The 18,456-nt window shown below is 58.5% G+C and overlaps 9 protein-coding genes across 15 annotated transcripts in view; 7 read left to right on the top strand and 2 right to left on the bottom strand.

Annotated features, from left to right (window-relative positions):
• H310_11820 (hypothetical protein) lies at positions 1 to 1,940 on the top strand. Its single transcript, XM_008878604.1, has 5 exons — positions 1 to 494; positions 544 to 597; positions 646 to 797; positions 851 to 1,438; positions 1,486 to 1,940. Exons 1-5 carry the CDS (start codon positions 174 to 176, stop codon positions 1,889 to 1,891), a joined length of 1,521 nt encoding a protein of 506 aa, XP_008876826.1. The 5' UTR covers positions 1 to 173; the 3' UTR covers positions 1,892 to 1,940.
• A 367-nt stretch (positions 1,941 to 2,307) lies between these two features.
• H310_11819 lies at positions 2,308 to 4,201 on the top strand. Of its 2 annotated transcripts, XM_008878603.1 has the most exons (6): positions 2,342 to 2,481; positions 2,539 to 2,694; positions 2,757 to 3,289; positions 3,336 to 3,627; positions 3,673 to 3,930; positions 3,977 to 4,201. In XM_008878603.1, the coding sequence occupies exons 1-6, from the start codon at positions 2,377 to 2,379 to the stop codon at positions 4,166 to 4,168; spliced, it is 1,536 nt and encodes a 511-aa protein (XP_008876825.1). In that variant the 5' UTR covers positions 2,342 to 2,376; the 3' UTR covers positions 4,169 to 4,201. The 2 variants fall into 2 exon arrangements, with proteins under 2 accessions (XP_008876824.1, XP_008876825.1); XM_008878602.1 differs by having other exon boundaries at positions 2,308 to 2,481; positions 3,336 to 3,930.
• A 190-nt stretch (positions 4,202 to 4,391) lies between these two features.
• Positions 4,392 to 6,910, top strand: H310_11818 (hypothetical protein; the record flags this gene model as incomplete). The annotated part of the gene is made up of 7 exons (XM_008878601.1): positions 4,392 to 4,427; positions 4,478 to 5,704; positions 5,748 to 5,876; positions 5,922 to 6,040; positions 6,102 to 6,447; positions 6,500 to 6,673; positions 6,722 to 6,910. 7 exons carry the CDS (start codon positions 4,392 to 4,394, stop codon positions 6,908 to 6,910), a joined length of 2,220 nt encoding a protein of 739 aa, XP_008876823.1.
• A 117-nt stretch (positions 6,911 to 7,027) lies between these two features.
• On the top strand, positions 7,028 to 8,254 carry H310_11817 (hypothetical protein). The gene is made up of 7 exons (XM_008878600.1): positions 7,028 to 7,179; positions 7,230 to 7,334; positions 7,397 to 7,552; positions 7,607 to 7,658; positions 7,718 to 7,828; positions 7,876 to 7,953; positions 7,999 to 8,254. Exons 1-7 carry the CDS (start codon positions 7,063 to 7,065, stop codon positions 8,160 to 8,162), a joined length of 783 nt encoding a protein of 260 aa, XP_008876822.1. The 5' UTR covers positions 7,028 to 7,062; the 3' UTR covers positions 8,163 to 8,254.
• Positions 8,255 to 8,532: 278 nt separating this feature from the next.
• Positions 8,533 to 10,815, top strand: H310_11816 (hypothetical protein). 4 transcript variants are annotated; one of them, XM_008878598.1, is made up of 7 exons: positions 8,533 to 9,613; positions 9,654 to 9,920; positions 9,966 to 10,088; positions 10,136 to 10,213; positions 10,265 to 10,401; positions 10,458 to 10,508; positions 10,557 to 10,814. In XM_008878598.1, the coding sequence occupies exons 1-5, from the start codon at positions 8,552 to 8,554 to the stop codon at positions 10,349 to 10,351; spliced, it is 1,617 nt and encodes a 538-aa protein (XP_008876820.1). In that variant the 5' UTR covers positions 8,533 to 8,551; the 3' UTR covers positions 10,352 to 10,401; positions 10,458 to 10,508; positions 10,557 to 10,814. The 4 variants fall into 4 exon arrangements, with proteins under 4 accessions (XP_008876820.1, XP_008876818.1, XP_008876821.1 ...); XM_008878596.1 differs by having other exon boundaries at positions 10,458 to 10,815; XM_008878599.1 differs by having other exon boundaries at positions 10,265 to 10,508.
• A 189-nt stretch (positions 10,816 to 11,004) lies between these two features.
• H310_11815 (hypothetical protein) lies at positions 11,005 to 12,919 on the top strand. The gene is made up of 2 exons (XM_008878595.1): positions 11,005 to 12,046; positions 12,089 to 12,919. The coding sequence occupies exons 1-2, from the start codon at positions 11,057 to 11,059 to the stop codon at positions 12,545 to 12,547; spliced, it is 1,449 nt and encodes a 482-aa protein (XP_008876817.1). The 5' UTR covers positions 11,005 to 11,056; the 3' UTR covers positions 12,548 to 12,919.
• H310_11814 (hypothetical protein) lies at positions 12,663 to 14,353 on the bottom strand. The gene is made up of 3 exons (XM_008878594.1): positions 13,556 to 14,353; positions 13,277 to 13,509; positions 12,663 to 13,229 (listed from the first exon to the last, which is right to left on the bottom strand). The coding sequence occupies exons 1-3, from the start codon at positions 14,244 to 14,246 to the stop codon at positions 12,789 to 12,791; spliced, it is 1,365 nt and encodes a 454-aa protein (XP_008876816.1). The 5' UTR covers positions 14,247 to 14,353; the 3' UTR covers positions 12,663 to 12,788.
• Positions 14,354 to 14,886: 533 nt separating this feature from the next.
• On the top strand, positions 14,887 to 18,265 carry H310_11813 (hypothetical protein). Of its 3 annotated transcripts, XM_008878592.1 has the most exons (13): positions 14,887 to 15,222; positions 15,266 to 15,493; positions 15,537 to 15,814; positions 15,867 to 16,117; positions 16,162 to 16,339; positions 16,384 to 16,723; positions 16,770 to 16,880; positions 16,930 to 17,013; positions 17,064 to 17,149; positions 17,192 to 17,302; positions 17,347 to 17,464; positions 17,511 to 17,638; positions 17,685 to 18,265. In XM_008878592.1, the coding sequence occupies exons 1-13, from the start codon at positions 14,923 to 14,925 to the stop codon at positions 17,908 to 17,910; spliced, it is 2,439 nt and encodes an 812-aa protein (XP_008876814.1). In that variant the 5' UTR covers positions 14,887 to 14,922; the 3' UTR covers positions 17,911 to 18,265. The 3 variants fall into 3 exon arrangements, with proteins under 3 accessions (XP_008876814.1, XP_008876813.1, XP_008876815.1); XM_008878591.1 differs by having other exon boundaries at positions 17,347 to 17,638; XM_008878593.1 differs by having other exon boundaries at positions 16,770 to 17,013.
• An 8-nt stretch (positions 18,266 to 18,273) lies between these two features.
• Positions 18,274 to 18,456, bottom strand: part of H310_11812 (hypothetical protein) — a 2,477-nt gene continuing 2,294 nt past the window's right edge. Inside the window, exon 5 of the mRNA XM_008878590.1 lies at positions 18,274 to 18,375. Within this exon, the coding sequence (XP_008876812.1) occupies positions 18,361 to 18,375 (15 nt within the window). The 3' untranslated portion in view covers positions 18,274 to 18,360. The remainder of the gene's footprint in view (positions 18,376 to 18,456) is intronic.

Raw genomic sequence — 18,456 nt, 5'->3', positions numbered from 1 at the left:
TGCAGACAATTGCGCCGCAGCTTCATCGCGATGAACATTCGGTGTGGCCTTCCAGCTCCCCTGCGCTACCGATCGGCTCGACATTCGCACTGGACGGCCAGCCTCGGGCACGTCGTAGCTCCGTAGATGCTACCCACTCATCACCGCCGGACCTGGCCTCGTCCGATATCGACATGACGATGGAGCTCGTGCACTTGACTCTAATGAAGAGCCCAACATGGGTGAATGCATCTGATGCGAATCAATGCTCCCTCTTGCATTGGGTCGCGCAGCGGGGGGCGGCACCCCTCGTCCAGCTTCTGATCGACCACGGGGCGGCCATTGACGCGATTGACCACAACGGGCTGTCACCAGTGCACTGGGCTGCCGCCGCCAACAACGTGGCCGTGCTGCGAGCGTTCGTACAGGCGCATCGAGAGGTTTTGAACGCCCCCGACGCGCGCAAGCTGCGCACGCCGTTGATTTTCGCAGCCCAGCACGGTCACATCGCGGCGGTATCTCTTGCCGAATCGTTGTCCTGCCAACAATGTTATTGAATCGTAGGCAGTGTATTTGCTCCGGCTTGGTGCCGACGCTGCACTTCTTGACAAAGCGGGGGTAGGCTCCATCGACACGAGCGCCCAAGTCTGATGCACTACGGCCTAGGACTCTATGGTACACTGGGCAGCGTACAAGGGCAACGTCGAGCTCCTCCGCCTGTGCTACGCCTACGCTGACACCCTTGGCCTCGACACGGCGCTTTTTCACATGGCCGATTCGTGCAGGCAGACGCCGCTGCACCTTGCGGCACTTTGCGGGTGCGATTTCGAGCGCCTCATGGCTGGCGCTTCATCGCTGATGGATATTGTAGCCATGCACAAGTGATCGCTTTCCTCGTTGACGACGTCCATGTGCAGATGGAACGTGAGGACGTGAACGGCCAGACACCGCTCATGCTCGCGCGCTCCAAGGGACACTTGGTTGCTGCAGCGATCCTCCAGGCCCGGCTACGACGCAACGTCATCCGCTCTGTGCGGCATGTCCTTCGAGCCTTCTGCCCTCGATTCTTTACGCGCGTGCCACTGTATTTCCAAGCGGGGAATCTGGTCCTCGTACCGTGCTGGTACGGCGGCGTGTTTTGGCACTGGAATGCACTGAGAGGCACCATGACGTGGCACTCTGTGCTGCTTGCATTCACGTGGTTTTTCTTTGGATGTGCGGCATGGCTCGATCCAGGCACCGTGGCGCACGACCACCACTGCGCCGAGCGGTACGCGACCACCATGCACCATCTCATGAGCCCAGACTTTGCTGGCGACTGCAACAACGCCCCAAGAAACGACGACGCTGCGCTGGACGCGACGCTGCGCCGCTTCTGTCATACCTGCCATGTCGATCAACCACCCCGAGCCAAGCACTGCAATGCATGCAACAAGTGCGTGGCAGTGTTCGACCACCAGTACGTTCGAAACACAACGGCGACTCGTTTGCTGATGCCTGGTGTAGCTGCCCTCTTCTGGGCACCTGCGTTGGCCGCAACAACTACACGTTCTTCCTGGCCTTCACGGCGTGCATGGGGATTGCATCATTGTGGTTGGCGTGGATGTGGCACACTCTTTGGACGCACTTGGATCGTCGCGCGACTGCGTGGTGCATCGTTGCTGTCATTTACTACACGCTCATCGGTCTGTGGGCGATGGGGTTACTGGCATTCCACCTGGTCTTGGCCGCCAACAACCACACAACGTACTCGTTCCGACAGCACGGCGACATGCAAGGCCACCGCGAGTCCTGGCGACAAAACTGCATCGACCGGCTGTGCGTAAGCGTGCATCACTATTGCGATCATGTGGCGCGGGACCGGCGCCAGTCGACCCACGATGGCAAGGTCCGGCATCGCCATGCGGGGTAGCAATTGAATGTCTGTTGAACGTGTTGCCAAATGGATGCTTACACTATTTACAACCAACCCCGACACAATCGCCGTCTCCTTGTGGCACACTCCTTCCTCCTCGTACGAAAGGGTGCTCGCACGTTGCCTCCACTGCTTCTTCGCTAGAAGCGTCCCGTCAAAGGTGCGATCGATGCCTGCCGCCAACGACTCGACCAACGTGGTCGTGTGCGAGGAGGGGATGCGCATGCAAATAGTGTGAATGAGTCATTGGGTTGAACATGTAAATAGTGTGAATGAGTCATTCGTGCTGCCGAGAACACAGCTGGGTATTCAATTTCGACGGGTTCCATACAAATATCAAGTTGGAAATTGTTTGCAATTTAAAACGTGCGAGAGTCGACTCTACCGCATCCGGATCCATATCCGGATACTCCATACAAGACGGCGAACACCACTGCCATTGCACATCGTGGTTCTACCCAAGCAAGTCGACCACCTTCGTCATGCGCCCCTTCTTCCGCCACGCCACTGTCGCCACCCGCGCATCCAAGACGATGACGACTCGTTCGTTCTCAGCGTCATGGGACAAGCCGTTCCCGTCCATATTGGTATGAGCGCATATGACTCTGTCGTCTGGGATGGGTTCCCAACGCCTTGGTGGATAGATCACAAAGGACGGCATCACCGCGCAAGGCTCGTTTGCAGAATCTCAAGCCAAGTACTTGACGCCTGATTTGGCCGCGGTCGGGGAGCTGGACGCCTTGCTTGCCAAGAAGCAGCTCGGCATCGTCGCACACTTTTACATGGACCCTGAACTCCAAGTACGTCGAGTGCCTTTCATGATGTGTCTCCATGGTGCCCACTGACACTCGTCGACGCATAGGGTGTCTTGAGCAAGTTGAAGTGGCCGCACACGTTGATTGCAGACTCGCTCGCGATGGGCGAAGCCGCCGCCAAGATGGCGAAGAACGGCGCCAAGGCGATTGCATGTCTGGGCGTCGACTTCATGTCGGAAAGCGTCCGTGCCAACTTGGATTCGAACGGGTACCACAACATCCCCGTGTACCGGTTGTCGAAGAAGAAGATTGGGTGCAGTTTGGCCGAGTCGGCCGAGAAGCAAGCGTACCTGGCGTACTTGGCCCATGCGGCAAAGACCCCCCACAGCCTCCACGTTGTGTACATCAACACGTCGCTCAAGAGCAAGGCATGGGCGCACAACATGATCCCGACGATCACGTGCACGTCGTCGAATGTGGTGCAAACGATCTTGCAAGCGGCGGCGCAGGTGCCGGACATTTCCATCTTTTACGGCCCCGACACGTACATGGGCGAGAACCTCGAGCAAATGTTTCATCACATGGCCACGATGCCGGACGAACAGATCCGTGAAATTCATCCTGCTCACACCCAAGCCACGTACGCCGTCCTGGAGGATCTCGTGGGTGAGCCATGCTGTGTGTAGGATCAAGTCGCTCCTGACCCGCTTCGACTATTTCAAGGAAGGCAACTGCGTCGTCCATCACATGTTTGGCGACAAGGTGACCAAGCGCGTCCGCGACGAGTACGCGGACGTGTACATGACTGCCCACTTTGAAGTCCCTGGCGAGATGTTTACGCTTGCGATGGAAGCGCAGGCGCGAGGCCGCGGCGTGGTCGGGTCGACTTCGAACATCCTCAACTTTATCAAGGCCAAGACGGCGGAAGCGCTAAAGGCCGGGTCGAACGAGCGCCTTCGTTTCATTCTTGGGACCGAGGTACGTCGACGCGCGGCGTGGATGGCGCTGACTGCCACGACTCAGGCCGGCATGATCACGTCGATCGCGACCAGTGTCCAGGCCGCGCTGGCCGACGGCAAGTCGGCTGCGACAACCCCGCAAGTCGAGATCATCTTTCCCGTGGCCGCCGATGCCGTTGCGACCGAAGGCGACAACTTGGTCCCTGGCGTCCAGGGGGGCGAAGGATGTTCGTCTGCCGGCGGGTGCGCCACGTGCCCTTTCATGAAGATGAACGACCTGGACGCGCTGTTTGACGTTGCGGAAGGCATTGACTTAACCAAGGTGCGGGTCATGTTCGCCCTCGCTCTAGACTGATCGATGCGTCCAGGATCCCGACCCGTTGGCGGCGCACCACCCGCAGACGTACAGCGAGCGCATCCACACCAAGAGCATCTCCGCGATCGGCGTCGTGCCCATCCTGCACATGCGGTCGTTCATGGAGCACGGGAAGCTGTCCGAGGCACTCGTCGAGGACGTCGCGACCCGCGCCCCCGCCGCCGGGTGCCCCGAGGCCCGTTGAGCCCGATAGCATGTTAACGACGATGAAACGGTTAGACCAAAAAAATGCCTTGTCGAGTTGCCGTTTCATGTTGAAACCGATCGTGAACGGTCGGCACCACTTTGTACAGCGCCGCGTGGGGCATGGCGGACGAGTCCGCGTCTGGCGATGCCACGTACGTTTGCTAGAGTGTTTCTCCGCCGGCGAGTGTGGCGCTCACCCTGGACGTCGATGTAGACCTCGCATGGCCCTGCCCAAGTCGACCGCACCGACAGGAGAGGTACGCCTCCCAGCCACTCGACAGACGGGTCATGGACATGGGTGCTGCAGGAAGGCGCCCCGAAGAAGAAGAAGGCGCCACCACCGCCATCCGGCGCCCCACCAAAATCCGCGGCGGCGGCGCTGCGGGCAAAGGCCGGCCCGCCGTCGAGTCCACCCCCCAAAGGAGTCAATGCGGCGGTGCAGAAGATCCGAGCTGGCAGTGCTGGAGAAACCAAAGCCGGAGACGAGAATGCACCGCCCAAGCCCAAGAAGAAGGTGCCACCGCCATCCGCGGCCGCACCAAGCACGCCACGGACCAACAACGACGTGCGTGGGTCAGAAGAAAAAGACCAACTCATGAGCGCTCGTCCGCCTAGTGCGGACTCGAGTGGAGGCGTGCCGTCGACCGCGCCGCCGAAACCCAAGAAGAAACCTCCGCCAAAGGACGTTCTGAACGACATGGCGATGCCTCCACGCGCCGTCGAAGCCAAAGACCCGCTTGCTCAAGCTGCGGTCGACAATCGAAGCAATGTTCAACACATTGTCGCGTCGGAGAAGAAAGCGATCTTGGAAACCATCCAAGGCAAACCACGCAAGACGACGACCGAGCTGCTCCAGGAAGACGCAGCGTTCAAGCGGAACACCACGGCGATGACGGACGAAGGTCCATCCTCGTCGCTAAAGGCCATGTACTCGAGCGTGAGCTCCAACACGGCGGGAAAAGCAGCGCCGCAGTCCATGACGATGCGGCGCGAACACGCCGAAGAAGAGTTGACCGTGCGCAAAGCTGTCGTAGTCAAGAAAAACGTCGCCGATGCCAAAGCTGCAGCCGCCTTGTCCCACGACGACCTGGACGACTCGATGGACGACATCGAAGATATCCCGATCTTGGAAACGATGGCGGCCGACGCAAAGGGCGACGACGACCCGGAAATCGTCATGGAGAAAGCACCATGCGACGATAAAGTCGGGGCGAAACATGGTATCGATGACGACGACCGCAGCGACGCTGTCCTTGACAACAACAGCCACAACGCCCCGATTCCCGCAACAAAAGCCGCGTTGGCGGATGCGCTGTACCACGAGATGAAGCAGCTGGAAACACTGGGCAAGGCGACAGTCACCACGTCTGCATCGAATGCGAATGACGGCGACAACGACGGAAAGGAGGCCAAACAACCGCAGCACGAACCTTCTGACAGCGGCGACGCCAAGGACGAGGCCAAACCGCTAGAGCCGAAGAAGCGGTCCAAGAAATCCAAACAGCACGCCGAGGACAAGAAAAAGTCGTTTGAGGTGCGGCTGGCGACCACGAGCGATGCTCATCGAGTCTGTATAGTACTTCAATCCCAAGCGCGTGCCGTACGTCCCAAACCAGCTCCTCAATTTCATCACGAAGCCGCTCGAGGTCGGCCGCGGCCACATTGTGCGATGCTTCATCGAGCGCAATCGAAGCGGGCAAAACAAGGTGATGTGGGATGCGGTCGTGGGTTCATGACGGGGCATGGTGTAGCTGTCGCCGCTGTACTCGTTGATGCTCGAGGTGAGCAGCGCCACGGGCCGCCCGCTGATGTACGCGCGGAAGAAGCCCACGTCGCGCATTTCGTCGCATTACATCTTTAGCCTGAACAAGTAGGGTCCATGGGGCCACGTCCTGCGCCTCACACTGTCCGTCTGCGCGCGGCGGATCTAGGGACGACCTCTTCTTGTCCAGGTCGTTGCGAAGCAAGCAGTTTGTCGGCAAGCTCCGCAGCGACACGCGAAAGATGGAGTACACGTTGTTTGATCAAGGCGACAACCCCGAAGATATCGACTCGGATTGTGAAATCGACGACGAAGTTCGCCAGCACATTCGCGCGCAAATGGCGACCATCCGATACCACCCCACGAAGAAGGAATTCCTGCGCAAGATGGAAGTGATCGTACCGGCAATCGTCGAGCACGAGTCGGGGGACGAAACCACGCTGTCGTACTTGGACTGGCGCCCGATTTCGAAAGACCAGACGCTGGAAGCGCTGTTCACGGAGGTTGCCGAGCAGGTACACCATGGAACCCGTTGCCGTGCGGGTGGTACAGTCCCCATGACCATAGGGCGGTCAAAACGTGCTCGAACGAGACAAGTTTACGTGCTTGCACAAGCGGGAATCGCAGTACGACCCGCTGAGTTCGTGCATTGTCGACTTTCGAAGCCGGGCGACGAGCACCTCGATCAAGAACTTTCAGCTCGTGCATTCGCAACCGACGGACCAGGAAAAGTATCGACAGGTGCGCGCGTGACTTGCAGTCGGCTTGACCGTGACGGCGTCGCGATAGGCGTACATCCAAGCACATCCGACGTACCATTACGACGACGAGAGCACGGTGAGCGTCCCACAGGAGCATATCATCCTGCAGATGGGCCGCGTCGGCATGAACTGCTTCAACATGGACTTCCAGTACCCGCTGTCCATGCTGCAAGCGTTTGCGATCTGCATCTCGCGCTTCGACACCAAGCAAAAGTGACCAGTTAACGAATGTCCATCATTCTGGAGTTTAAAACTACGTTGTCCGAAGTTGTGTGAGTTTAAAACTGCATTTTGAAGTACATGCATTCCGTGGCCGAAACCGCCAAATCTTTACATTCATTTTCGATTGCGCGGCGGGACACGACGACGATGAGCTCGACAGCGACCACACTGAAGGAACAGGGAAACGCTGCGTTTGAAGACAAGCGCTTCGACGAAGCGGAAGCGTTCTACTCGAAAGCCATACTGCAAGAGCCCAAGCAGCATGTACGCACAGTGTTCATGTGGCCTGCATCGTGAGTGTCGTCGATGCGTAGACCTTGTACGGCAATCGATCGGCGGCGCGTTTCCATCAAAAGAAATATCAGGAAGCATTGAAAGATGCAGAGACTGCTGTCTCACTAGACCCGACGTGGGCAAAAGTACGCATGTGGCTTCCCCGCGAGATAGTCGTGCGAGATCGAACTTTCGTCAATCCGTTTAGGGTCACTTTCGGAAAGGCCAGGCGCATGAAGCTCTGCATCAGTTACGACTAGCGCAACACGCATACGAGTCGACGCTGCAACATGGCGGGAATAAGCGAGACGTCGTCGAGAAAGTTGCCGCCACGAAAAAGGCGGCGGATAAGGAAGACCGAGAGGTGCATTCCACGCTATTTCGAGCACAACGGATCGTCATGTATTATCCACCATAGCGCGTCATCCACAGTCGAGAGGACTGGAACGAAATTTACACCAACATCTCGGGTACGTCGGCCAGATTGCAACATCTCATGCTGTGACGAGCCGATGGCTGTTTTGCGCAGACAAGAAGCTTCGTCTTGCGATCTTGGTAAAGTTTTGGAATGCGTCGACAAAAGCTGAACGTTTTTCGTTCTTCATGCGGTTCCTCGCGATTCTTTCCGACGGAGGAACACGTACGCCGTCACGCATGGCTTCATTTCGACTCATCGCTGATGGGTAGCGTCCCGCATCGGCCGGTACTCTACTGAGCAAATGGAGCCGTTCCCTGCATCCAACTACGACACGATCGAGTTGCCCGGTACGATGGGTCGCACTCCATGCAGGACTCACCACGACGCTGCAGACACCTGGTCTACGTACTACGACTCGCTCGCGTTGGCTCAGAAAGGCGATATCATGCAGGACATGTATACCGCCGCGTCGGAAGCGGAGAAAACCACCATCATCAACGACATGAAGTATTTCATCCATCAACTGTACAAGGAAGACCCCGACGACGACGAATGAGTGCTTGTTTCGTCGGGATGCGTACCACACGGCATACACATGCATAATTCATACGAGTGCGGTGTGTTTCGCCTAAACATGGGCATCCAAACATCTTCCCTGGCAGCCCATCGTGCTCGACGGATCCCGTGATGGTGTCGGGGTTGATGGTAGTCCTCACGCCGCGCGACCTCGTCGTCGTCCAGGAAGGCTTGATTCAGCCCATTCTACCAAGGATCGCCGCTTTCGCACGCACATCGCACCCGACTGCGACAGCATGCCTCGACGGCAATGCCACATTGCACTCGTGTGAAATGTCCACTTCGTCACGGTGAATGTCGTATCCGGATGCTTCACTATCCGGATCCTCCACCACAGACACAGATTCGAAATTGTGTGGAGCTTTCATCATGGCGGAAGGGTCCGACAACGAGTCGTCGCACCGCGAGAAGGATCGCAAGAGCAGTCGGAAAGACCGCAGCGATCGAGACCGTAGTGACCGTGATCGCAGTGAAAAGAAGTCCAGCCGACGGGAGAGAAAGGACGACGACAAGGACCGAAAATCCTCCCGCCGTCGCTCGCGAAGTTATTCGCCGCGGTATCGGTCCTCCCGTCGGTCCCGTTCCCGCTCATACGAACGACGCGATAGCCGACGGGACAGTAGCCGTCGTAGCCGCCGGTCGAGTAGCCGATCGAACGATCGAAGCAGACGCTCGTCTCGCCGCAGTCGAAGCCGTAGCGACGAGCGACACCGCAGATCGCCGTCGGCCGAAGCCGCGAAACCAGCCGCCGTCGTGTCTGCGCCTGCAACGGATGATCTGAACGCTATCCCACCTGTGGACTCGGCACCTCCGTCGAACCAACCCACGATCACGCAGATGATGTTGCAATACCCGTCCTTGAGCATTCAAGAGATCATGGCCAAGATGTCACAGAGCCAAAGCACGATGTCGTCCGTCGTGTCTCTGAAGCCAATGCGCGAGCTGTACGTGGGAAACCTTCCCCCGAATGTCACGGCCACGCAACTGCAGGACTTTCTCGGCACGATCATCCAGCAAGTCGGATTGGCGCTCCAAGGTCAGCCCGGCAACCCGATCTTGAGTACGTGGATCTCTACCGACGGCATGTACGCGTTCTGCGAGATGCGCACGGTCGAAGAATGCAACTTGGCGCTCATGCTGAACCAACTGAACCTACTCGGGCGACAACTCAAATTTGGACGTCCTCGATCGTTTGTTGGCCCGCCGCAGCCCATGCCAGTCGTATCCAACCGCACGCAAACGGCGCTGGTCAACCTCGGCTGCATTCCGAACCCAATGTGGTTTGCCGGGGGCTCCGCCGCATGCGGTCTCAAGGACCCCAACGCGATCCGCGACAGCCACGTGTATTTGGACCCAGCGCACATTCCTCCAGACAACACGTCGAACCGGCTGCTCATGGTCAACATCCCCACCGTCCTGACCGAAGACCAGGTACGTTCGTTTGTCCAGTCGTGCGGCTCACGCTCGGTAGGTTGTGCAACTTGTGGAGCCGTTTGGCAAGCTCGACGCATTCACCCTCGTCAAGAACGCCGAAGGAGTGTCTGTGGGTAGCGCCTTGTTTGAATACGAAGACAACAACGTGACGGAAGAAGCCATGAATGGCCTCAATGGCCTCGACTTGGGCGGCCACGTGCTGTCGGTGCAGCGTGCATCCAAGCAAGGTGTGCTGCCCAAGTACAAGCCAAAGGGGGAAGACAGCGCCAAAGCTACAGTCACCCCGACCCAAGTCATTGTGCTGGTATGGTGGTCGCTTCAATCGATGGGTAACGGATGGACGTGGCAGGGCAATATGGTGCAGCCCGCGGAACTCGAAGACGACGACGAGTTTGCCGACCTCAAGGAAGATATCGAGGAAGAGTGCAACAAATTTGGCAAAGTCGTGGCGCTCGAAGTCCCCCGGCCAAAGGTCCGCCTCTCCCGCTGGCTTGCGAAACACTGAATGTGTCCATGTAGACGGGCGAGACCATTTTGGGTGTTGGCAAGGTGTTTGTGCGGTTTGAATCGGTGGAAGGCGCCGAGAAGGCGACCAAGGTGCGATCGACGAACGAAGGAGACATGCTCATATGGGGGATGGTTCCGTAGGCCTTGACGGGCCGCAAATTTGGCGGCAACATTGTCCAAGTCGAGTACATGTCGCTGGCGAAATTTGAGACCCAAGACTTTGCCTAGACGCGCGTGGCGGCTCGCGCCAACGATCGGTCTTTTGTCTAACGTGCATAGTACATGCTTCTCTACCTCGTCGAGCTTCACGACCGACTTGTTCCATTCCACATAGGAATCGCATGCGACGTACCCGCGCTGCTGCCGTCGAGCGTTCGCGTGTGCGGCACGCTGACTCGTCGGTCACGCCGCCTGCCTTTCACGCCCCCGTCAGGCATGTGTGTGCGATATTGCACGAGACAAGTTTGTGTCGAAGGGTTTTGTCGTCCGAGGCATCGCCGCGTCGTCCCCGGGCTGCGCGTGCTCGTCGACCGCTTGCGACCGGAGCAAGTGGCAAGTTGCTTTGCAGCGGGGCGTTGTGGTCGGTCATTCGTGACAACGTCTGCCAAGTGGATTTCAAACGTTTCAAATTCCATGTCGTCATTTTAAAACTGTTGGACATTCATATAATGTATCTCTCCGACTCGGCACAGGACATGATTTAAAAATCGTTTTAAATACAACGCCCAACCCCCGTTCCATCGAACAACATGGTACGTCGCCGCCGCCACCGAGCGACGCATGACACACCCCGTCCGCATCGTTACGTCACGCGTGAGTCCCCCGGGATGGACCGCCGCTACATCCCAGACCCTTGCCGTCATCGCATTGGCACGGCGGCGTTGGTGGCTGTGCTCGCCGTTGGGTTTTCGATATTTGTACCGTGTACTGGCGATGCAACGATTGTCAGCATGTCGCCATTCTGCGAAACGCGTCCGGTCTTGCGTGCGTCCGATCGACGTGCGAGCCATGAATGGTAGCACACGACGGCGGCGCCACTCGGCGGTGACTCGGGGAGTCGACGCGCCCCGACCGCAGACGCACCAGTCGCAGCGCATCGTCGTGTGCGGGGGAGGGATCGTCGGCCTCACGTCGTGCTACTTTCTCGCGAAACAGGGCCACGAAGTGGTGTGCATTGAAAAGGAAGCGCACGTCGGAGACAGCGAGATGTTTCATGACCCGACGTTGTACAGCTCGTGGGCTGATGTGTCCCTCCTCTATCGCAAGCACATGACGACCAAGAAACCCGCGGACAAGCCGTTTGAAGTCGCCGCCGCCGCGTGGCTCGATCCGGCGTTCTGGGCATGGGGACTCAAGTACATGACGAGCGCGACGGCGCGAAAGGCCAAGGACAACGCGCGCAAGTGCCGCGAACTGTGCAACTACAGCGAACGGATGCTGGTCGAGTTGATGCGGAAGCATCCCGCCCTCGACGAACAAATGGAGAAAGTTGCCACAGGCACGTTGGAGCTGTTCGCGTCGGGGGCCGACAAGGATGACGCGTGGCAGGCCGATCGCATCAAGCAGTGCCTGCACGAGTTTCAGTATCCGCTCCATCCCGTCGACACGGAGGAAGCAGCCGCGATTGACCCGGCCATCTTGCCCGACGCGATGGCCGGCGGCGCCATCTTCTCGCCGCTGGGCACGAACGGCGACGTCCACCGCACGTGTGAAGCCATGGTCGGTCTGTGCAAGCAAGCGGGGGTCATGTTTCGCCTCAACACCGAGATTGAAGACTTGTTGGTGGTCGACAACCGAGTCGTCGCGATTCAAACCAAGATGCACGAGTTGATCGAAGGCGACTGCTTCGTCTTGGCCCTCGGCAACGACACACCCAAGATGGCCGGGCTCGCCGGCGTCAAGCTGTACATGTATCCTGTCAAGGTAGGTGGTCCTCGCTCCATGCCGGTCTCATGTTGCAGACAGGGGCATGTGATCACCATCGATCGAAACCAGCTCTTCCCGCCGCTCCGATGCAACGTCTTTTCCGCGAGCCACACCGGCACGGTCGTGTCGCCGTGCGTCGACGGGCGGATCCGCATCTGTGGCGGTGCCGAGTTTGCTGGCAAGGCCCACGGCGTGAAATCCGTCGAGACGAAGCGCGTCGCAAGACTCGTGAGCCAAGCCAAGATGCTCTTTCCCGACGGCTACCTGGACGAGTCCAACGTCCATGCCGACGTGTGCCTGCGGCCCGTGAGCGCCGACGACGTCCCGCTCATCGGGCAGACGACCGTCGACAACCTGTTTGTCAACTGCGGCCATGGAGCCAAGGGGTGGGCGCAATCGTTTGGCGCGGCCGCGCTGTTAGCCGACGATATCAGTGGCAAAATCCCGGCCATGAACATCGACCAGTACTCGCCGCACCGGTTTGGACTGCTCCGATGACGCCGCCGTCCACGAAACGCAAAGTTGTTGCGTTGGCCGCCGACACGTCTCCAGAACCACGTTCGCGCCACCTCGGCGGACTACCCGCCCCGCGATGGCGGGTCTCCCGCATGCCCCGACGACCCGCTCGCTCGTGCACCAGGTCGACTCATCTCCTCTTGACGCATCACAGCGAGCTCCGACAGCGCCAAGTTAAGTTAGTACAGCACACACCACACGCACACCGATCTCTCTCTCTCTCCTAAAACAACCCAAACCGGCACGGCGAGTACGCTTCAATGTTGATGTCGGGGGTCCGGCCGCTGATCTGGTCGGCCAAGATGGCCGCCGACCCAAACGATAAGCTCCATCCCTTGGACCCATGGCCCGAGTTGACAAACAGGTTGTCGACGGTCGTCTGCCCGATGAGCGGGACGTCGTCGGCGCTCACGGGCCGCAGGCACACGTGCGTTTCAACCTGGGACTCGTCCAGGTAGCCATCGGGAAACACCCCCTTGGCCTGCTTGAGGAGCCACTCGACGCGCTTTGGGTCGCTCTTGTAGTTGAACCCGGCAAAGTCGGCGCCGCCGCTGATGCGGATGCCGTCGCCGCGCAATGGCGACACGAGGGCATTGCCGCCGGCATAAATATTGCATTTCAGGGACGGGAACTGCGGATGGTGCGGCACGGTCAGGACATACCCCTGGCATGAAGCATGAGCGAGCACACAACACGGTCGCCGGCGGGTACCTTGACTGGATAGACATAGAGCTTGACGCCGGCCAGCTTGGCGACGGCGGCGGTATGGTTTCCCAGCGCCAGAACGAAGCTGTCGCCCTCGATGAGGTCCCCGTTGTCAACTTGAATCGCCACCGCGCGGTTGTCGACCACCAGGATGTCCTGGACCTCTGTGCTCATGCGAAACATGACTCCGTGCTGCTTGCACAGCACCGCGAGCGCATTGCACGTCTTGTGGACATCGCCTACAACACACGCCACTTTACGCGACGTCGCGCGCCAGGAGAATACCGTTGGTGCCGGTGGGTGAGAAAATAGCGCCAGGAGCAAAAACAGAGCGCTTCAATGCGGGCTCGATGTCGGCGGCTTCATCCGGGTCGAGCGGTTGCAGCGGGAAGTGCAACTCCTCGCAGTGCTTGATTCGGTCACTCTCGAGAACGTCATCTTTCTCTTCCTTGGTCTGAAATACCTCGAGCGTCCCTTGCGCCGTTGGCTCCATCTCGTCTTCGATCTCTGGGTGCATGCGCAGCAACTCCTGCAGCTTCCTTTGGCTATAGAACCCGAGCTCGCGGATCTTGCGGCCGTTCTCCTTGGCGCGCTTGCTCGTGGCGTTCGTCATGAACTTGAGCCCCCATGCCCAAAACGCAGGGTCAATCCAAGCCGCCGCTTCAACGCGGAAGCCCTTCTCCTTGCTGGCAGATTTCGCTTGGTGCATGTGCTTCTTGTACAACAACGACAAGTCGGCCCAGCTGCTGTACAAGGTCGAGTCGAAGAACGTCCCGTTCTTGTACGACGCCATCATGCCGACCCGCGATTCCCGCTCAATGCATACAACTTCATGACCTCGGCGCGCCAAGTAATAGCAGGTCGTGAGGCCAATGATGCCGCCTCCGCACACCACCACCCGATGCGGTTGGTTCGGGATCTGCGGTCCATGGACGCCGCGGGTGACAGCGGAGCCCCGATGAGTCCTTCCAGTCATCCAGAGGTCTCTGTTACTTCGTATCGTCTGTCGAGACAGCGAACGACGACGATGTGCTTCCTTCTCGCGCTTGAGCCGCGCCGAGGAATGTCCAGTCCCCAATAAGCCAGTCACCCGACCATCAATGGTGGAGAGAATACAAAACATAATTCAATCGAGATTAATCACGAGCCCGATTGCATCGAGTTTCAATGGACTCAAGTACACGACGTATAATTCGTATGCATGGATACGAAATAATGCAACATGTGCTTTACCATGCGGTCGTAGGAATCCCCCCCCACACATCGCGACCCCACAATTTGCGACTTGAATTGTGTATACGGATTTGAACCTGGCTGCAAGAAGATGTGTTCTCTCGCAACGGGAGTGTTTGAAACATGTTTCAAACGTGTTTGTTACCTGTGGACAAGTACAAAAAGTGCCAAAGCCGTCGCTGTGGTCGGTCAGGGCCGACTCAAGTTGGCGCGGCCATCGCCGACGCGACTCCGCCTTGGACAGGGAGCGATACCGCCACCGGACACACTTGGCTGACACGAGAAAGTGCATGGGAGAAGTGTTTAGAATCACACTGGATATGATGTAGTACGTCGTAGTGAATTCTCCGGATGTCACACTGTGGTGAGAAATTGCGATATTATCCGGACAAAAGATCGGGCGAGGCGGAACTGCGAGCATGTCGAGCAGCGGCCGCAGCAAGGAGCTCGCCAAGCTCTTGAGCAGCGGCAGCGATCCCTTTCAATCATGCGAAGGGTATAGCACAGATGTCATGCTGGATGAACTGTGTGGCCCCACATCCGACGGGGATGGTTCCACTAGCTTGGCCGACCTCGATGGCATCTTCAAGTCGGCGATCGAGACACTCCAAGCCCATCGGGACGTGATTTCCACGAAACTCGTCGAGTTGGACAAGCAAAATCGCAAGTTTGCCGCCAAGTTTCACGAGAGTCTGCGGGAACCCGAGAAACTGCTGCACGTACGTCCCATGCGTGGCGATCATATCGTCACGACTGTTGTAGCTCATCACGGCGGAAATGGACGAGCTGGAAGATCGATTCACCAAGGTCAGTTCGTCCGCCGTTGTGATCGGGGACCGGCTTGCCATCATCGACAAAGAAAAGAACCGTGCGCGGGACACCGACGAGCTCCTCGAGGCCATCCTTCTTCTGAACACCCCGTCAACCGCACCAGTCAAGTCGACCAATAAGCTGTACAACACACTGAAAGACCCCCATCGAGTTCACGAAGTAAGGGCATCCTTTTCCTCCTGCATCTCATGACGTTGCCAAGGCCATCGTCATCGTCGGCAAACTACGCGACTTTGCAGACGAGCTCACGTCCCCCGCGACAAAGGTCGCTGTGCAAGAAATCCACCGACTCAACCAGGCGCTCGAGTCGTCATTGCTTCAAGGGTTTGACGATGCGCAGGACCAGGAGCTTCGCGGCGTCGCCAGCGCACACGACCTGGGCACTATGCGCGAGAACGCCACGTCGCTGGTGGCCCACGGGTGCAAGGACATTGTGGCCGACCGTTTTGTATGGAACGTCATGAAGGAAAAGCTCACCAAGTGCGACCGCCGCCGTTCGTTCTTGGGGCCATTGACGGGTGATGTGTGGTAGGCATGCCCAGTTTCTCCGGGCCGACTCGTCCCCAACCGAGCAGGACCACGCAGACGCGCCGACCTGCGACGAATGCCTCCAGGACCTCGACTCGTTGGTGGCCAAGATCCGCGCGATTTGCAAGAGTCAGTTTGTCGTGATTCAGTCGGTGTTTTCTGCCGCGATCGCTCCATCGATCCGAGAAATCCTCGTCGAACGGCTGTGCCACGACCCTGCGTTCGGGCTGCTCTCGCATCTTGAACGGCTCCTGGGTACGCATTGTGTCGTGTGCGTGAATGAATCGTGCGATGTCCAGGCCGCGATGGCATGGCGGACAAAGAGTACGTCGCGGCGCTGCGAGCTGCGTACGAAAAGTGCTGTGGACTGGTGCAGGCGATTGGGATGTTGCCGCTCGAGACGCCCGCCGAGACGGACAGAATGCAAACGTTCCTGACCGCTCAATTGCAAGTGCTCTTTGGCGGCCACCGCCAGCGGTACGTGCGTCGCCGACAAAATGGGCGGACACCATTCGTTGTAGATACGTTCAAATCGAGCAAGACTTGCTTCACCAGAGCTTGGACCAAACGCTCGGATTGATCAAGTGGCCTGCGATTCCATCGGGCAAGAACAAGTACAAGCTCAAGGATCAAGCCGCGAGAGAGTCGACGACGACGATCAAGGGCGGCGCGGCGCCACCGTCGACAAACCCGAGCGCCGCCCACACGCTGACGTCGCCCGGCTCGACCACCGCCATCACGTCCCCTCGCGAGATGACACCGGTGCATGCCAAACCCGAGCCGCCGAATCTGTTTTACCAAATGCTGCTTCCCATCTCCATGGACGACACCATACCTCGCAAGTTTGGGCAAGCGCTCAAGGTACATGTGGACGGACGATGGGGGGTCTCGACGAACGAGTGGCTAGGAATCGACGGCGCGTTGCGACGTGGTCCTGCGAAACAGCGAGCTCCGAGTCGAACTCATGGCGCGGCTGTACGCGTTGTACTGCCACGCATTTGGCGACGAATACCTCGGTGTACGTCGCCGTCCCGTGGCTCAGCAACGACAGAGCGTGTGCGTGGTAGAAAATCGCCAACTTGTCCCACGAACTCGTCCAAGAGCCACTGCTGTGTCTCGATTCCGCGAGCAACTTTTTCATCGTGCTCAAGGTCGGTGGATGGATCGTTCTTCGCCGGGCGTCGACCCGTCTGTGCGGTAGAGCTTGATCGGTCACGTCAGCCTCCTCGATTCGCAGTACAAGGCGGTCGTCGCGCCGTATTTGGCTCAAACTCCGACGCAGCACACGTACGTGGCATGTAGACATGTTTCCGAACCGATCGCCGGCAGGATATGCATGGAAGGCAAGCGAAAAACGATGGAAAAGCTCGAGGGGTTGATCGCGTACGGGCTGCAAAAGACCTTTCAAGCCGTCGAGAAGAGCCTCGTCGCGCTGTTCACGTACGTTGGCGATTGTGTAGTCGATGACGATCGCGGCGGCGTAGCAACGGGCTGGACAAAGGCGACTTTCTCGGAAACAAGCAGGTCCAAACCCAGTCGAGAGCATGCACGCAAGTCGTGCAGTACCTCGCGACTGTGTTTTCGCACGCGAGCGCGGCGCTGGTCGGTCCCATGCGCGATTCCCTCGTCACCGTCGTGGTGCGGCTAGGACGATGCCGGCGGCGCGGCGAATCGAACGCTGTTTGTGTCAAACTTGTCTGCGACGTTCAAGGACACGTACATTGCGCACCTGCAAAAGTTTAAATTTGATGCGGACGGCGCGTGCCTTCTCCTGACGTGCGTAGTGTGGCGGCGGCGGTGGAATCATCTTACGATCGCGTAGGGACCTTGCCATGTACCGCGCCGCGTTCCGCGTGTGCCGGCATCCCGCCATCGACGACAACTTTGACCTGCTCCATGCAGTCGCCAACATTTACGCGCTTCCGCGGGAGAGCCTCGTGGGCTACGTCAGCGAAGGGCTTCAACAAGCCCTCGGCAAGACCACCCTGCACGCGCTCATTCGGCGCCGATGGGACTACAACGTCAACGGCGACAAGATCCCGATTTAAGTCGCCACATCCCAGCGAGGAACGACGTGTGGCCATGAGAAGCAGCCCACGGACCCGTTCCTTCCACACGATAATCCATGCACTCGCCATCGTTGACCTCCGTTAAAATCTTCCATGACACTCGTCCGCGTGGCTTGCATGTGTGGCTCGAACATGGCTGTGTCGTTGAGCATCTTGCTTTGACAAGGTTGCACGACTGTGCATCCGTCGACACCGACGCTTCGCCATGGTGAGCAAGCGAGAGCCGACTATGCCCAGCAGCACGGCCTCACTCGCAGCATTCCATGAAGATTGCCCATGGTGTGTTTCACGTCGAGCATCTTGCTTTGGCAAGATTTCAGGGCCAGGCGCTGTACGACACAAGCGGGACAAAGGCAGTATTTACCCGCGAGTCGCGATGGAATCAACATGCTACTAGCACGAGGTCGAGAGCTCTATGGACGGGAAGCGCTATGCAGTCGGTGCCTTGCGCGGTGTAATGTCGAGCCATACGCCATGCTGTGGGTTTTGAACAAGGCCCGCGACAACGGCTTGCACAGGCGGGGC

The sequence above is a fragment of the Aphanomyces invadans genome (assembly GCF_000520115.1).
Source record: "Aphanomyces invadans strain NJM9701 unplaced genomic scaffold supercont1.34, whole genome shotgun sequence".
NCBI lineage: Eukaryota > Oomycota > Saprolegniomycetes > Saprolegniales > Verrucalvaceae > Aphanomyces > Aphanomyces invadans.
This window is presented reverse-complemented; position numbering and strand designations above follow the sequence as displayed.

Excerpts from the sequence above, each read along its gene's own strand:
- H310_11819 (XM_008878602.1), top strand. The coding sequence starts at position 2,377 with ATGCGCCCCTTCTTCCGCCACGCCACTGTCGCCACCCGCGCATCCAAG. Across the intron at positions 2,482-2,538 it reads AGCCGTTCCCGTCCATATTG|ATCACAAAGGACGGCATCAC; the intron begins GTATGAGCGCAT and ends CTTGGTGGATAG. Across the intron at positions 2,695-2,756 it reads ACATGGACCCTGAACTCCAA|GGTGTCTTGAGCAAGTTGAA; the intron begins GTACGTCGAGTG and ends GTCGACGCATAG.
- H310_11820 (XM_008878604.1), top strand. The coding sequence starts at position 174 with ATGACGATGGAGCTCGTGCACTTGACTCTAATGAAGAGCCCAACATGG. Across the intron at positions 495-543 it reads AGCACGGTCACATCGCGGCG|GCAGTGTATTTGCTCCGGCT; the intron begins GTATCTCTTGCC and ends ATTGAATCGTAG. Across the intron at positions 598-645 it reads CACTTCTTGACAAAGCGGGG|GACTCTATGGTACACTGGGC; the intron begins GTAGGCTCCATC and ends ACTACGGCCTAG.
- H310_11814 (XM_008878594.1), bottom strand. The coding sequence starts at position 14,246 with ATGACTGGAAGGACTCATCGGGGCTCCGCTGTCACCCGCGGCGTCCAT. Across the intron at positions 13,510-13,555 it reads CTCACCCACCGGCACCAACG|GCGATGTCCACAAGACGTGC; the intron begins GTATTCTCCTGG and ends CGTGTGTTGTAG. Across the intron at positions 13,230-13,276 it reads TCTATGTCTATCCAGTCAAG|GGGTATGTCCTGACCGTGCC; the intron begins GTACCCGCCGGC and ends GCTTCATGCCAG.
- H310_11816 (XM_008878596.1), top strand. The coding sequence starts at position 8,552 with ATGGCGGAAGGGTCCGACAACGAGTCGTCGCACCGCGAGAAGGATCGC. Across the intron at positions 9,614-9,653 it reads CCGTCCTGACCGAAGACCAG|GTTGTGCAACTTGTGGAGCC; the intron begins GTACGTTCGTTT and ends CACGCTCGGTAG. Across the intron at positions 10,214-10,264 it reads GCGCCGAGAAGGCGACCAAG|GCCTTGACGGGCCGCAAATT; the intron begins GTGCGATCGACG and ends ATGGTTCCGTAG.
- H310_11813 (XM_008878592.1), top strand. The coding sequence starts at position 14,923 with ATGTCGAGCAGCGGCCGCAGCAAGGAGCTCGCCAAGCTCTTGAGCAGC. Across the intron at positions 16,724-16,769 it reads AGTTTGGGCAAGCGCTCAAG|GAATCGACGGCGCGTTGCGA; the intron begins GTACATGTGGAC and ends ACGAGTGGCTAG. Across the intron at positions 17,150-17,191 it reads CAAACTCCGACGCAGCACAC|GATATGCATGGAAGGCAAGC; the intron begins GTACGTGGCATG and ends GATCGCCGGCAG.
- H310_11815 (XM_008878595.1), top strand. The coding sequence starts at position 11,057 with ATGCAACGATTGTCAGCATGTCGCCATTCTGCGAAACGCGTCCGGTCT. Across the intron at positions 12,047-12,088 it reads TGTACATGTATCCTGTCAAG|GGGCATGTGATCACCATCGA; the intron begins GTAGGTGGTCCT and ends TGTTGCAGACAG.
- H310_11817 (XM_008878600.1), top strand. The coding sequence starts at position 7,063 with ATGAGCTCGACAGCGACCACACTGAAGGAACAGGGAAACGCTGCGTTT. Across the intron at positions 7,553-7,606 it reads CGGATAAGGAAGACCGAGAG|CGCGTCATCCACAGTCGAGA; the intron begins GTGCATTCCACG and ends TATCCACCATAG. Across the intron at positions 7,829-7,875 it reads TCTTTCCGACGGAGGAACAC|CGTCCCGCATCGGCCGGTAC; the intron begins GTACGCCGTCAC and ends GCTGATGGGTAG.